Source organism: Blennius ocellaris, assembly GCF_963422515.1.
Source record: "Blennius ocellaris genome assembly, chromosome: 4".
Lineage (NCBI taxonomy): Eukaryota > Metazoa > Chordata > Actinopteri > Blenniiformes > Blenniidae > Blennius > Blennius ocellaris.
In genome coordinates, this window is record NC_137653.1 from 14,726,653 (window position 1) to 14,743,294 (window position 16,642).

Sequence of the window (16,642 nt, forward strand, 5' to 3'; positions counted from 1 at the left end):
TGTGTTGAGCCTTCAAAACTCTACAGATGTGTTGTTTGTAAAACAAAAAGAGCTGAAAATAGGTTTTAGATCTCAAAATTCTATTTTTTTCAAAAAGCCACAGAATAAAATTCAATGGATCAGGTGATACATTAATAATTCAATTGCCACTAACCTTGCCCCCTGTAATCAGCAAAACATTAGCGGTGATGTTTAACATTGCTGGAATTTCTGAAACACTGTAATTCCTTCTAGATTCAACAAGTGATTCATTCATGATGTAAAACACATTTTCCAAAAGGTTCGGTTGACATCTGGGAACAGTGAAGACCATTTGAAACCAGGTAATATATGGCCATGTTCAAGGCAGCAGTTAGAGATGACTAGAGCTTTGTGACTTTGTGTATTTTCCAGCTGGAGGTAGCAATAAGAAAGATGGCAACACTGTTGTCATAAAGGGCTCGGTGAGCTTCGTCAGCAACACTTTTGATGCTGTGATGAGTCAACAAAGTTAACTCGTTTACTTAAGAATGTCCCCCACAACACACACACACACACACACACACAGGAGGAATTCATATCTCATATGGTTTACACCAAGTTCTGATGTTGTACATTGCTTTTAGATAGCACCGTTGGAACAGAGTTTTTTTTCTTTTTGGATTATGTCGCCTTCTGCTTTTTCAAAATGTGATGTGTTAAGGCTGTGGTCTTCTATACACTTCAGAAAAAAACAACTTGACAAAAGTGTATTTTATATTATTGATGAAGGTGTTGCTCTCTTCAGTTAAGAAGAAACATGGACAGATGAGTGACCCTTTGTTGTCCGGATGACAGTGATCTAGTCTCATCAAGTGAACTTGACAAACATCTCAACCATTCCCCTGAATACTATAGTATTCAAGCAGTCCAGAGAAATGATTTAGTTCCCTGTAACAGCCAGGATTAGTAGAAAGACTACCTGGGATTTGAACGTGGTTGATTGTTGCCAAGACCAGAAAATGAAACAAACTCTTGGAATCAACAGGCCCTAAACTTCCTTGTGAACTATTCAGCAGGTCTTGTTTAGCAGACAAATATTATGCAAAGTTCTGATAGAGAGAACACTGGTAAACTTTATTTCATTGTCCATAAGGTCTCTGTTCTGCAGGCACTGACTGTGCGGCAGAGACAGATGAGAAGGATAGAGGGTGAGTTTGGGATTGTTGTCTTTTTGTTGACCCCATAAGCATATAAACATAATTTATAATATAATTTAGAATTTAATTCGAAAGAAATAATTCTGTCCTACATCCTGCCTTATGCTGCTTGTGTGCTTGATTTTCACCTGATGGTTGAAAATAAATACGGACACTTGTGGAAAGAACACACGTGGAGTTGTCTTTTTATGTGGAAGGAGTCAGCGGTGCAATACTGTATCCCCATCTTCAGCCTCTCAGTGACTTTTGTTTTTTTTTGGTTAGAATTCTAGTGTACAATACTCAAACCAACTGAAGTGACTTAAGTCACTTTCACTTCACACACAGAACTTTGCCACTACTAGAGTTTTCACATTCTCTCTTTCTTACTAAGTTAGTGTTCTAAGTAGGGATCATATACCAATGTTACTGACTAATGCTCGTTGAATTACACCCAGGCAATTAATGACATCTAATTGTATGAATGGTGATTCTGAGAATTTTTTCTCTTACAGTTTTTAATGTGCAGCTCTTGCCCACCTAATTATTGCTCCCTCTGGGATACCGTTCTTTCTTTTTATACTGATTCTGACAAGTAGTAGTAGAAAAAAGTAGCTAGTAGAAAAGCACATTCTTGCATATAGGAGACTCCTCTCTCTAAAGCAGTTTCTTCTGCATATTGCAAGAGGCTATAATTACTTAAATTAGTAAAATTGTTAAAATTAGCTGGTCATTGTTATAACAGTAATATTTGGTTTATTTGTACAATAGCATTCTTGTGTCAGTTTGACTGAAATACACCGCACAATGCTCTGGCATCTTGAATTATCTGCTGCTTTAATTTGTGTTTTACTGGTTTGACGACCGGATCAAGATGGCGGCCGTATTTCCTGCGCTGCAGCAGCCAATGGCGGCGCCGTCTATGATCTCAGGCAGAACATTCCCAGGTAATGTAATATAATACCAGAAAGGTGATTGATGCAGAAAGATCACGTGACCGGCTCTCCCCCTTCCCACCATACCTTTGTGTTCACTCCGCCTCCACGCCCGCACACACCGGGCGGTGACGCAGTGGCGCGAGGAGTGTCAGGTGTCTCACAAAACTGCACGGAAGTTCGAACAGGTAGGACTAAAGTCAGCTTGGGCTTGACAAATACACAAGAATTTTTTTAAAACTCTAATGTCGGAAGGGTACTGTAAAAAACTGCGCAGGTCTGTGGTAGTTTATTTTTAGTTTAGAATTTTATACGAAAGCACGTGCGCAAAACTATTCCAAGTAATCGATACAAAAGCAACCTAACCTTTTTTTTTTCTTTTGTTACTTTGGCTTTTCTCGTTTCGAAATAAATTTAACCTACACTGAATCGAATAATACATGTGTAAGAGTCTACCTGTTGTGTTCTCGCCGGCCTCCAGCCTCTTGCTGGTACACCTGTAATTAAAGGTCTTCAGACGACATGTCGACCTCCGACTGCCAGACCTAAAGTCACATCTCCTCACTGCGGGCCTCTCTTCTGACTCTTCACCTCACACTCAGCTCATTTTTGCTCAAACAGACGATTGTGTATGTGTGTTTTTTTTTTTTTTTAAGAATAATTTGTCTCGACAGTCGTTTACAGCAAAACACAGGATGTGTACTCCTCCTTGTTTGTGACTCACAATGTGTACCAGCGTTGTTGTGGTTACTTGTTGTTATAGCTAGCTTAATGGTGAGTGAGGGTTCGAAGTCAATATATTAATGTTTCACTGATAACAAAGGGCAGGATGTGAATGCTGAAGGTTTTGTTTTTTATTATAATGATCAAATTTACCAAGCTCCTACAACACAGAGCCAGTGGAGGTTTGAACCTACTAAATTAAACTCGCACTGGAATTTACCAAAACTACACTGGTGAAGATTTAAGTCAAATGTGTTTTGCCTATATCCTCTCTGATAGATCAAATATGGTGAGCTTGAATCCAAAGGAATAACACCAAGAGTTATGTAATTGAAAGTGAAAGAAAATCTTGAGCCTATTGTGTGACAAGTGATTGAAGGATGTTTGTTGTTTTGCAACCACCCCCTCAAAAAAAAAATAGCAACTATAATTATGATACTCTTTGACATATACTGTAAAAGCAGTTTATTTTGCTTTAAAGTCTCCACATCAGGTCATGCAAAAGCTCCTCCCACTCCAAAGCGTTAAGGTTATTTTTGCATGCCACTAAGAGCAGACTGCAACTCCACCCTATTCTTTTCTTTTAATTATTTTCTGCTGTTTATATGCGTACAACAACCGGCCTGTCCTATTCTATCCGTTGAAAGAAAAAAAAGATTTTAAGTTGTTTCTCAACCTTAGAGTGGATTTGTGGACTTTTTAATTCAGTTTCCCCACAATTCCTCTGGCTTCTTCAGCCATCCAGAATTGAGGATATGCAAAGCGATAGACAAGCGACTCTAAAGTCAGTCAACCTGCATTATCCTTGCGAAAGTCTAGTGACTTGTCCAGGGTGTGTCCCTGGGCTCTACTCCATTGTATGACCTGTAAAGCAGTTTTGTACCTAATTCTTGGTAGTTATTCATAGAACTAATCAATTGACAAACTAAACTAACTTGCCATTCAGGCTTAAACTTGCAGCAACAATGAATAACCGTCATGGTATACTATTTAAAAACCATATGAAACTACTTGTGCAGCTTATTATTTTTCTTTTTCAGTCTTTGTCTCGATTTGATCTTAAAACATCAATATTGTGAGAGTTAATAGTAATGACATGTAACCTAGAAGTACGCATTGCTGATATGTAATATATGCCACTATATAGTGTATTTATCTAAACTGATGCATGAATACAGTGTGAAGGGACTGTCCTGATTCTGACTGTTTAGAGTTAACTCTGTGATAAAGTTCAGTCCAAAGTCCTCACACTTGGCACCAGTGTTGCTTCAAATCTGAGTGATGTAATAGGCGCGCCCGAATGAAGAGACCCAGATAGCCACATAAATGATTGTCGAAGCTATCGTCCGCAGCCGGCAGGGGTTTGGGGTTATGGTGTGTCATATACTGATTCATGGTCTGTTCTTCCAGACGAGAGAGGCTTGTCAGTTTCATCATCAAGTTCTGAGGGTATAATTCCTGGAAGGACGTGCGTTTGCTCAGCAGTGCGGTTGCGAGACTCGGGCTTGACTCCAAGTCCACTGTGACCGTCCCTCTTGGTGAGTTCCCACTTCCAGAATGATCATGTGCCGATGCTCAGCTTTTGCCTTTCTGAGTTTGTGTTGTAATCAAGCGGCACAAGTTGGAGTGCATGTTTGTACACGTTGCCTTTCGTGTTTGCGTGCATAGCTCTGTGTGCAGGGGACCCTTTGGTATGTGTGTTGGGCAGTGGGATGTGACGAGACGCAGGCTGATGGAGCAACAAGACGGCTGCACTGAGAGAGTTTGTCGAAACTCTACATGGTCGAACCATAACGTAGATAGGAAGGATTTCAGCCCGTCAACAAAGCCATTTCTGTCTGTGGGCACCTTGCTTGATCCTGCTATAGTGTAAATGTCAGTGTGAAGAGCTTGCCTGAAATAAAGTTGGCAGATTTAGAATTTCTGTAGTCAGTTGGAATTTGCATGGATTGTCAGCAACGTCAGACGAAAAGAAGAAGAAGAAGCCTATTGTCAAATATGTCACAAAGTCACATATTGTCTGATTGTGTAATAATGCTTGGACATAGTTGTTTATGGCGCAGTAGTAGTACAGGCGAGTGTAAAACTACAGCACAATCTGGATTGCATTCAGCTTACATTGCACGTCTCTGTACATATACAGGTATTCGGGTAGCCGCCGAAGATGGAAACGGGTCCATTCAGTCGAAAATCTTGGGTGACGCAGTCCTTGCGTATCACGGCAAAGGAGATCTCGCTGGTCGGAGGCCGAGGGAAAAGCAATGCCATCGCAGAGCGCTTCTCCAAGTAAGTAACACCTTGTTTTTAGAACCATTCGAAAACTACCGGATGTAAGAGTGAAAGACTTTTGTTCACCCCCCAAACATTCTTATTGTGTTCTAGCAATTCTCTTTACATTTCCTGCATTGGTTTGGAGTATTTTGACTGCTGTGCGCCCAAGTAAAATAAGTACTTGGTTAGTGGGAGTAAAAGTAGATAAGAAGGCCGGAGAGGTCTTTAAAGTTTGGGCTGATGTCATGAGTTTTGACTCCTTTGACCCAAGGTTTGCGATTAAAGGAACGTCTGGGTAAGTTGTTTCTTTGTCTTTACATGTTGCACTTTCCTATGTCGCCTCTTTTAAGCCTTAAGGCAGGAACACTCTGTACCTCTGACGAAGGATGAGCAGTCTTGACAATTTCTATTATCACGGCGTAAAAAATGACAAGGTATGTGGCCCAGTCAGAGAGGATGACCTGAGTCACAGCCCTGTGGCCAAGGCAACCTGAGATCGTCTTCTGACTGTGCCAGACATTTCGTCTGGTGACGCGTCACACCGTGACTGCTGTCACTCTTACGACACTTTCTGTCAGAAACAGTTGTACTAACGCTTCGAAACACTTTGCAGTTTGAAGGTGAATCGCTCAACCACTTCTGCGTTCTCCATCTACTTCTATATGCAGCTTTTTCTACGTACAAAGAGAAGCTAGGAGAACAATGGCTCAATTGTTATTTAGCTTGATACACCTTCTGACTGCACATGAAGGTTATTCTCTTTATTTCAATTAACACGGCACTTGTGATATACAAATATTATAAACTTATAGGATTGCTAAAATTGGTTTGTAGTCGGGCTGGGTTATATATCGAATATACTCTGTGTATCGTGGCTTGTTCTCTGCGTGATAGAGAACATGACAATATCATTAATATTCGAGTTTCACATTGTCGCTTTTAGCCGCCAGCATTAAATTGCCGGCTGCAGCCTCAGAAACAAAATGAGCAATATGTTGCAGTGGCGTCGCCACTGAAGGTAGCAGGTCATCCACCACATAGCAGAAGACATTGGTCCCTATAATCGTCATAATAGTGTGACTGCATGTCATCACAAGTGTTGATTTCAGGCTAAGAGATGTATTGTGTTACATGATTCAGCCTGGGAATATGGAGATATTGATAAAAGGCCATATCGCCCTAGTCTGTAGTGTCTTTACAATATCCTGCACAGTTCTGCCCTCTAACCTCAGGGGATTTATTTTTCCATTTTTTTCCATATTTTATTCATCATGTGTTAATGGGTGAGATTAAATAAAGGCAATTTAAGTGAAGATTTAATTGTGCTTTATTGAATGGACAAGCCCAAACTGCTAATCAATACGCCGCTTGATTTATTCATCTCACTACATGATTTAAGTTTAAAAAAAAAAAAAGAAGAAAGAAACAACCACTGTAATGGCCCAATATTTAACGATTCATTTATTCAAACTGAGCTTATTCAGAATACAATAATATACATTGCCTAATTTTTTTAAATACTGCAGCTTGTATACTCAAGCTTTAAAACAAGCTGCAGTTAGTTTTTCATTGGTTTGCCATTTTAACACATCCCACTTTTTTTTTTTTTGTTGAAAGTTATCAGTTTGTTTGGAGTCACCAGAGGTCAGCATTGTTTTTCTTCTATTTCAGGTACCAGAAAGCTGCTGAAGAGTCGAGTGCAGAGAAGAAGAAAGGAGTAAGTGTTGTTAAATGTGTTCAACAGATGGATCGTAGACGCGTCTATTTTCCCGGTGACATTTATTACCGAAAGTTATTGAAACGGCTGCGTTGCTGTTGCTCTCTGATTTGATACATTGAGCGGAGAGGTTGGGGTGTGATGAAACACTTAAGCAGATAAATTGCCAGCCACACTTTTCACTCGATGACACATCTTGTTTACAGCGTGTTCAATCAGCCTGTCATAGCAACGCCGCGACTAAATGAAGTGTGCGCGTCTTCCTTCGTTTGCCCCGAAACTGCCAGTGGTGCTCAACTAATTACAGCATGTCGAGACGATGGCACTGCACGCTCACACTCTCACCATGCCAACACTCCGTCTGGACCAAAATGTCTCGTCCCGGCTGACCTCTTATTGGCCACTTGTTTGCGATGGGCAGGGTATCAAAACCTTAATCCGACTGCAGTTTAATCCCCTTTCAACGCTTACTGTGGATCCAACTGTACGTTAGCTGCTTTGTCTGAGTAAAGGACTGATAAACAAACCTGGATCGATTAACGGACGACTGATCAACTAATACCATGAAGAAATACAAGGTAAACTTCTCATGGTTGTGTGTGATTTGGTTTGGAGAGTTTGTGCGCTGGACAGCGACTTGAAACGCTTGTTGGCTGCTTTAGATTTGTTTAATGATTTGACTGTTAATGGCAGGGCCCACAGCCTTTTTCCACTGCATGAGAAGCCTGATGTGAACGTATGAGAAGGCAACAATCTTGTGGTAGTTTTACATAATGACACTGTAATAAATAGTTATTTATATTTGTTCAAGTTGTTTTTTCTGGGCACCTTGGTTTGTACCATTCCATATTTAATTGTGATTAATTGTTGGTAATTTGTCTAAACTTAAATTGTCTGGCAGTGTGTGTATGTGAGACGAGACCACTGCAGAAAGTTCAGTTAAAATATTTGTGGATTAAATTCATGGCCTGAGGCGTCTGAGCCAAGTTTGACTGAGACTGAACGACCATCTGGTGTGTGTGTGTGTGTGTGTGTGTGTGTGTGTGTGTGTGTGTGTGTGTGTGTGTGTGTGTGTGTGTGTGTGTGTGTGTGTGTGTGTGTGTGTGTGTGTGTGTGTGTGTGTGTGTGTGTGTGTGTGTGTGTGTGTGTGTGTGTGTGTGTGTGTGTGTATTTTGGTTTCTTATAATACTTGACCATTTGTGTTATGTGATATTATGTTACACTATTATCACCTTGAACCATGAGGAAAAAGTGTGGGAGGATTCGAATGGTAGAATTATTATTAAGGTCTGTATTTTACTTGATCACATTTCTTGTGAACATAGTCACTTGAAAAAATATGTGTGTTATGTGATATTTGTGTTTGATCGCTCTTCCTTTGACATTATAGGCCGCTCAAGGCACACTGGAAAAGAAAAAAAAGCTTTTTAAAGGATTGTTCCAATTTTACTGGAACGCTCGTGTATATTTTTTGAAATCCAAAAATTATAGTCACCTAGTTAAAATACGAGCATTTATTTATTGTTGGTTTAACTTGATGCTGTGTGGTGTGGCCCAGTTAAGGTGAGCGCTGACTGGCTTGCTTGTTTACATCAAATACAATCTATACAATCGTTTTTAAAATGTATTCTTACTAACATTCTTTTCCCCACGCTATGGCTTTTTGGGGTGACGTTGTGTGGAAGGTGGGGGGTAAAACCACAAGTTCACAGGACAATATTGCATTGAAAGAGACAATCGGGTCCACTCCCCATTCACACTTGTGATTTTCAGCACTTAAATTATTCGGCATGTCTTTTTAGACTGAAACGAGTTTACCAACAGAAAACATGCAATTCTTAAACAGAATGGCCCAGAATCAAACTTGGCTGTGAGAAGACGCCGCTAACAAGTGACCACCATGTCGACCGGCCGCCAACTCGTGATCACATTCATACTTGCAACACAGCCGTTTGAGATTTTTGTGTCAAAGTGCTCCTTGACATTATTGAGCAAATTATACAATCCCTCTTGGATAGGTTTTTTTCTTTTCTTTTTCTTTTTTTTATCTCTCCACCCCCAAAATACTTGTATTTCATCCTAATAATTTAGGATCTCAAGTGTAAGAATTCTCACTGTGACACAGTGAACAAAGAGTTAACTTTTCCCTGAACATATCATTTCCTGCTCTGGTTTCCTGGGTATTCTCTCTCTCTCTCCCTCGCTCTTGCTCTCTCTCTCTCTCTCTCGCTCTCGCTAACTTTTCTGCTGTGAAAAGGGTTGGACTCGCTCTTACAGCTAGATTTTGTGTCGCCGTAACATCTGGGAGTGCTCCACCTCTCGCGGTCTCTCGCCACGCTGACCGGTAGAACAAGGACCAAGCCAAAGAAGCCCACTTTCCTTGTCGTCTAGTTGAGATTTCATCTAGTTTGACCACTTCGTCGCACTCACAAAGGTTTCTTTTTTTTTTTTTTTCCTTGTTTTGCTTGGAAAAAATGGGGAACAATCTCGTCACTGTCAAGCTCTTCCCATTTACCCTGGACTTGCCTGACAAAGATAGTGATTGTGTTGTTTTGTTTTTTTTGGGTTTTTTTTTTGTTCTTTAAATTTGATCTCTTTCATTCAGCCGTTTCATTCTTATTTGATTTTCTTTCCTTTTCGCTGTCGGAATGTCTCTGCATGTTAATGTCACTTGTTTTTACATGCGACAGCATTGCATTATATTTTGCTGTGGTTATAATCTTATTTTATGTCAGCTCATCGAGCTTTTGTTTGCCTAATGTAACGCTCTCTAAATCAAGCGAAGCAGCATTGCTTGTTTTCAGTTTAATCTGAAGTGTTGAAATGTGTAATTCCGATCCGACCAGTGGTCTCTTGATGCAATATCTCCGACTTTTCGGTGTGATTCAGAAGTTGATCAGTTTACTTGTACGTGGATGAGTCACTCTTGTGTCTAGATCCTCTTTTTTTCAGTGGTTCATTCCTCTTTTTTGACAATTAAGGAAGCTCCTGCTGGCAGCAGAGTGCCTCCCCGTTGTTCCTTCACGCTGTTTGTTGCTCTCTGGCTGTCACCAGCGGCAGCAAGCGGGTGGCGAACAAAGGCATGCCCAGTGTTTTTTGGGAAAGGTGAAATTGTCATGTGGAAAGGAATGCGGCCGAAAAATGCACGCCGGGCTCCATCCTGACCCAGCCTTTAAGAAGTCGGCAGCCAAGGGATAGCATCTATTTCCTGGACCAGCTTTGAACAGCTGTTCACCTAATCTACCAGTAAAGCCAAGTTCAGATTCAGGCATTTCCTCTCTTTCTCTGTAATGACCAGACACACACACTCACACACTGCATGCGTTCTAGAATAAACCGTGGTCCCAAATGTGAATCGCTCTATATCTAGTTCTAGCCTACAAACTTAAGATGTTACTTTTTAATTGTCAGCGTTTGTGAACTCATAAGAATTTGACCCAGTTGAATTAAGGTGTCTTGTTATCTCCTGTGTAGTCTCTTGACAGCACAGGGACGTCCTTGCGCTCCGGCAACCTGAGCGCTCTGAAGAAGCGTTGGGAACAAGCGGGAAGCGTCAAGGACAAACCTTCCGCCGTTCCGCCGCCAAGCCAACCTCGCTCTCAGCGCAGACCTCCTTCCCTGAGCCGCCTTCCGTCGACCGGCGAGCCCTGTCCTCCAGAGAAGAGTCCCGGCCCGCATCCCGATCAGGGAGGCCAGCGCAAGCCGGACCCGGCAGCGGCTCCACGGCGCGACAAGCAAAGAGAGATGGACAAGGACGAGCCGACGTTCGTCGGACGAGCCGAAAAGCCCGGCGAGCAAGTTCCGACCAGCCCGCGTGGCTCTTACGATAAACCTCGAGTGCTTCTGAACAACCTCAAGATGAAGTTTGAGAAGGGAGAGGACACGGTGGTCAAGGTAATTCTCCCGCAGTGTAAACGTTGCAAGCATTTTCATTGTCATTATTGATGCTTTGATGGTGTCATCGAACCGTCATTATTCTAGTCTTTCCACGTCTAGGAACCTTGCATACAAGTTACTTGGTTTGTTCATAATTTAGATTCTAAAGGAGGCCATTTATGTGGAAGAATACTTTATGTATGAGACTCTCAAAGCCTTCTGACTTATGCAGCTGTCATTGGTGGAGTTTGGCCATCTGCAGCGTTTGTGTTTGTGGTGGGACCTGCTGTGTGGATTGTTGTGCAGTGGTGTAAAACATGAATATATTTTGAGACGAGAACTTCTTGAGAAACAAGCACATATTTAAACTTGTACTTACCCTCTCTACTCTGTATCCTGGATGATTTGAGGTTGCCAATTTTCCATCTGGATTTACCCTCAGCCCTCTTCCACCCATCCCCATCTTCCCTTTTTCATTCCTTTTCATTGTACCCCCCCCCCCCCCCCCAGCCCAAAACAACAAGCACTTTTCACCTTCTATAAGGGGAATGCAGAAACATTCCTGACCCAAGGCTGTCTGTCTTCAGTCTTCACACAATCCTCTATGAAAAAAACAAATGTCTTTATCTTACTTTCCAGTATCTCCAGCTCTTTCTGTCCTGTGTTTTATGAGTCTCGAGGTTCAGTTTATTCGGTTTTCTTTGTCATATATAAAAAAAAAAAAAAGAACACAAACTGTCATATTATTTACCTCATGCCTGAAGATGAATAACGCAACACGAGACCAAAACTCTGAAAGCCCCTCCAGCCAAGTACAACAGGTTGGTGCGCCTTCGGCTTCTGTCGAGGTGCAGCTCTCAGTGTGCGATTGTCCAGTTCGGACGTGCCGAGCAGTGAAAGTCGGTGACACAGTGGGACTGTGCACTTCCCCTAATGGAGCTGACAGAAGTGGACAGTTTTGCCCAACTGTTTCCATCCGTATGTGTCCCGGGACACTACCTGGTTTTCTCATTTACTGTTGGCGTCACGTGGGCATACACGCACACCAGGCGCAATAAAATGCGGTGGAGTAGCTGTGTTGGTTTGGAACGGCAGGTTAAAAAAAACACGATGGCCACACTATAGTGCACGTATTATGGTTTCTGGTTCACTGTGAGCGAGTAAATTGATCTTAAGGTAATATATCGATTTCATTTTGCTTCTGTATTTCTCTTACAACGGCTTCTTCTCCCGGCTTCTGCGTTTAAAGATGCTTCTTTACAATGTCACATATTCCGCTGCTCAGAATGATACAAAATCATGAAAAAATCTCAATGTGTCTTAAATATTCAATTGAGGAGCAGCAAGGGGAAATAATCTCCAGAGAAAAGGTCCGAAAAGGAGCTGGATTTCAATTGAAAGCTGCCCATAAAGCCAAAAGAAACGGGGGTCTGGATAACGTGTGAAACGCTGGAGATCAAGGGTGTCAAACATGAGGCTTGTGGGCGAAATTAGGTCATCGTCTAAATAATACATTAAAGGTGGGTTTGTGATGAGACGCACGCTCAAGGCTGCAGAGATCATGTTGCATAAAAACTGCAGCTTGAGTTGGAGGAGAATCGCTGTTGTTCATGAACGACATTGAAAATGTACACATCTGATCAACTTTTACAAACTGTGCTTGTGCTTCTTTGCACCAAGAACAAAGTTAGTCATTTGCAGATGTTGTTTTTTTATAGGTTATTTTTTTTTTTTGTCCCAACAGCTCAAATCTCTTTGACACTAGTTGTAGATGTCTTTTTTTTTTTAATTGGCCAAAAAACTATTTACTTGCCAGTTTTATTGTTTAGTCAGAATAGACGCAGCTATTGTGTTTTTAATTCCGTAAAATGACTTCTGGCAGTGTTTGTCATCGTTCTGCTGGCGTGTGTGATGTTTTTTATACTGGTGGCTTAAGATATCCATTCATCTCGCAGACGTGAGAAACGGGTTTGGCAGCGCCTCTAAACACACTGTCGGAAGTCTAATGCTCACCAACACTCTTTGACAAATGATGTGGATTGTTTGTTTTGATTGAGGTGTCGTCAGAAAACGACGGGAAAAAACAACATCGGTATCTTGTCGAAGTGTATCGCGTGTCTGAGCTCATCGTTGACTTGTGGTCTTGCAGGGCGGCAGAACGACGCTGCGCAGCACTTCGTCTGAGGACGTGAAGCAACACGGCAGTAAGTGGATTTAGTCGAGCGCAGCAGCATTTTTTGGTTCGCGTGGGTTTCATGCATAAAAACACCGGCAGGCAAAGCCTTTTACTCTGATCCTCTCCCCTGCTTTAGACCCGCCAGTGTCTGACAGAGCGCTGGACTCCTCATGCCTGAGGGACAAGATGGCCAAGTACCAGGCTGCTGTTATTAAACAGGAAACCACAGGATCTGTAAGTTCAGTGCAATAAAAGAAAGAGAAATGTTCTATTTCCTTTTTTTTCTTTCTTTTTCTTGTGGTGCAAATAAATTGATCCTTTAAAGTGGGCAGTTTATACTCCGTGGGTTATTTCTCGGGGTGTTGGTTTTAAGATTCGTGAGTGCTTTGGTTTAAGTTTCTTCCAACTCGCTATGGTTAATATGTTTTCTCCTTCCTTCCTTTAACTTCTACCTTCATACCATGTAAGGAATTGGTTCACTTTAACTGATTTGAACTCCCCAAGTGTTTTGCTCTCTTTGTGTTTTGTCCAGGGCGTGACCTCGGAGGCGTCTGCTCCAAAACCCTCCGCACCTGTAAATGGACAACACAGCCCAGACTGCAACGGTCAGTTTGGCTTCATGGATACGTTGACAGTATAGTTTCCGTTCCCTTCATCTTGAGAATCAGACGGTTTCTTATGTTTGTAAAGGAGCACATATTTAAAACAAAAAACGCAATATAAAACACTTAAATTGAAACGAGTATTAAATAAAAGGGACCTGAAAACACCTTTATTATTATTAGTCTGCCTCATCCTGTGCCGATTTCTTCTTCTTTTTTTTTGTTTTGTTGGTACAGTGCAATTTAAAATTGAAGGTTGTTATTGCATGGCGAGGTCCGGCTCAGATTTCACTGACTAAGCTTTGTATTGTGTCGTTCAGGGGAAAGCACCGAGCAACCCAAAGCAACCAGGGTGAGTCATCGCTGAAGACTCTCTCTCCCAACTACGAAACCCATTTCAGTCCCTTCTTGCTTCTAAATGTGTTGGACTTGCATCTATCCTTCCAGAAGTTCTGCCCACCGGTGAGGGAGACGTGCGTCGCTTGTCAGAAGACGGTCTACCCACTGGAGAAACTCGTGGCTTATCAGCAGATTTACCACAAAAACTGCTTCCGCTGTGTTCACTGCAACACAAAGCTGAGGTAGAAATGGCTTCATCTGTGTTCCATCTTCACTGTATTTGATATTTGTTTTAGAGACGCGACGGTCCTCTCAGGCAAAAAACTCATATAATTTTTTTTTGTTTTTGTTCCCCCCCCCCAGTTTGGTGAATTATGCGTCTCTGCATGGGAGCATCTACTGTAAGCCACATTTCAGCCAGCTCTTCAAATCCAAAGGCAACTATGACGAAGGCTTCGGCCACAGGCCTCACAAGGAGCTGTGGGAACCGCGGGCTGAAAGCGAGGACGCCGAAGAAGCCGCGAAGCCGAGGGAGGAAGACAAACCAGTGAGGGTGACGTCTAAACCCGAGAGCAGGCCAGAGGCGGAGCCGACCACGCCCGTGGAAACGTCCCCGCAGGCGAAGGTCACGGATATCACCGCCTTACTGGCTCGCGCCGGCTCGTCCGAGAAGAGTCGGCCCGCGGAGAAAGCGGCCGAGACGCGCAGGCTGAGGATCGCCTGGCCTCCCCCGGCCGGCGAGGTGCACTCTGGGACGTCGCCGCTCAGTCCGCTCACAGAGGGGGCTCCCCCGAGCCGAGCCAAGAAAGGGAAGTGGCCCCCGGAGGATGAGGTGCCGGCGTCTTTCCAGAGCACCGAGCGGTCCGAGCTGAAGAGCCTGAGGAGGAGCTCCTCGCTAAAAGAGCGCAGCCGACCTTTTACCCTCGCCGCCAAACCCTCCGCCGCCGCGGCCGGCGCGGCGCCCAAGGAGCCCCGCCGCCCGCTCAAGTCCCTGCTGGATTGGAGGGCCTCATTTGAAGAAAGGCAAGCGTCCAAAGAGTCTCACGGTGAAAACGAGTCGGATCTTGATCCGGCGAAACGGCAAAGGGAGCAAAAAGTGCCAAGTCAAGATGCGGCGGCGAGAAGTGAGACCGCGTCGGAGGACGAGCCGAGGCCGAGCCAGCGACGGGAAGAAGCGGAGCAAAGAGAAAATGCAGCAGCCGACAAGAAGGCCGGAGAAGAAAGCTCTCTGAGGAGCCCCTCGCCTGAAACCTCCCCTTCCCCTTCTCCCCCATCGCTGCCAAAACAGAACCGCACCTCTCAGGACGTGGGCTTCTGGGAGGAGGACAAAGAAGGGAGTGAAGCGGAGGAGATGAGCGCAGAGGATATCATCAAGAGGAACCGCTATTATGATGAAGAGGAGGAGGAGGAGGAGGACTGTGAATCATAGGAGCGCCTCACAATCTTAATGTCACGTCCACCCACCATAAAACACTTTGTCAGTTTTATTTCCCCAGTTTATAGGTAGATCATAGATTCGGCTCCGTCTAGTTTTAGTGTTGCTGGAGAAATACTTGCGTTCTATTTTTTTTTTTTTTTTTTTGCATTTTACTCATCTATAGATGTCATACTCACTTTTCTTTTTAATAAAACTTCATACGCTATTAATTTTACTGGAATGTGGGTCCATGTTAAATTGAATCACTGCACCTCTGTACCTCATGTGCATCATAAGTGGCATATTATGTCCTTCTACTTAACGTAGCACTTGATAGTACTACTTGATTACAGGCCTTGCATTTTACTGCATAAATCAAAGAAATCCGCATGTGGCCTTCATAGACTGTGCTTTGCAAAATGTTGGTGAAATTGCTGTGATCTAAATTGTAAAAATCGCAGAGGGAGAAATTGAACCTGCGTGAAGAATGTGCTGGGTTCGTATTTGGCGTTTCTCCAAAACAACCACTGTCCCAAGTGGTCGTCTCAGGGATGAAACGTGATCGGGGCTTCCAGAAGTCCACACTTTGTACTGTACATCTCCACCTCGGCGTGATACTCGTCCACTCTGCTATGATCACTCGATGGAACATCCCAAAGTTGAATGAAATCTCATGTTGTCACAACAGTTTATAGGGTGGACTGTTTTTTGTTTTTTTTAGTATCAAATCTCAACCTTGACAAATCTCTAAAGTCTTAATGTATTTAAAGCTACGGCAACAAACTAAAGCAATTTTTTTTTTTTACAAAAACTGCTGATTTGAGAACCAAAAAAAATGAGCACTGTAGGGGTTGTTTTTAAACAGTTTAACTATGTCATCTTTTTTTGTTTGGGGGGGGGGATCAAGTTTGTTCACATTTTGCAAGGAAAAAAAAAAAATCCTTGTTGACGTAATGTATTGAAAGATTATTTATCACGCGGATTTGAAAACCTGTCATTTTAGCAATGTTCCTACCAGCAGCTGCCTGTTTTCTGTGTAACATCTCAACATGTGTCATCTCTTAAAGGCCTTCTGATTTTTTTAAACGTAATAGTGTGTATTGTTATGTGAAACCCTTTTGCATTTTATAATATGTTCTGGAATATATGTTTGCACAGTAGTTTTGAAATGATTTGTAATGATGCAAATTGGGCATTGGGACACAATTAAAAGCTTTACCAGTAAGAACAGTTTGCACGTCCTGTGTTTTCAATGGCGCCTTTGACGATCCGTGGCCCCCGGGTGCTGAAGTATCGTACAGAAGAGACATCAGAGCCCTTTCAGACCTTCACTTGTGTTAATCAGTCAAATACGCCGTCGCCACATCGCCGCCGTCCGTCTCCTTCACAGTTGACTATTGTCTCATTGTGCTCGCGTCCGTTCATTTCC

At 42.8% G+C, this 16,642-nt stretch overlaps 1 protein-coding gene across 1 annotated transcript; it reads left to right on the top strand.

Annotated features, from left to right (window-relative positions):
• Positions 1-2,222: 2,222 nt before the first annotated feature.
• Positions 2,223-16,432, top strand: LOC308129726 (LIM domain and actin-binding protein 1-like). Its single transcript, XM_080495761.1, has 11 exons — positions 2,223-2,280; positions 4,226-4,353; positions 4,959-5,101; positions 6,758-6,803; positions 10,278-10,697; positions 12,829-12,883; positions 12,992-13,089; positions 13,388-13,460; positions 13,778-13,809; positions 13,905-14,038; positions 14,160-16,432. Exons 3-11 carry the CDS (start codon positions 4,980-4,982, stop codon positions 15,223-15,225), a joined length of 2,046 nt encoding a protein of 681 aa, XP_080351887.1. The 5' UTR covers positions 2,223-2,280; positions 4,226-4,353; positions 4,959-4,979; the 3' UTR covers positions 15,226-16,432.
• Positions 16,433-16,642: the final 210 nt, after the last annotated feature.

Bases quoted from the DNA above. Each gene is read 5' to 3' on its own strand.
- LOC308129726 (XM_080495761.1), top strand. From the start codon at position 4,980: ATGGAAACGGGTCCATTCAGTCGAAAATCTTGGGTGACGCAGTCCTTG. The intron at 12,884-12,991 runs GTAAGTGGATTT...CCCCTGCTTTAG, and splicing joins GGACGTGAAGCAACACGGCA to ACCCGCCAGTGTCTGACAGA. The intron at 13,461-13,777 runs GTCAGTTTGGCT...TGTGTCGTTCAG, and splicing joins ACACAGCCCAGACTGCAACG to GGGAAAGCACCGAGCAACCC.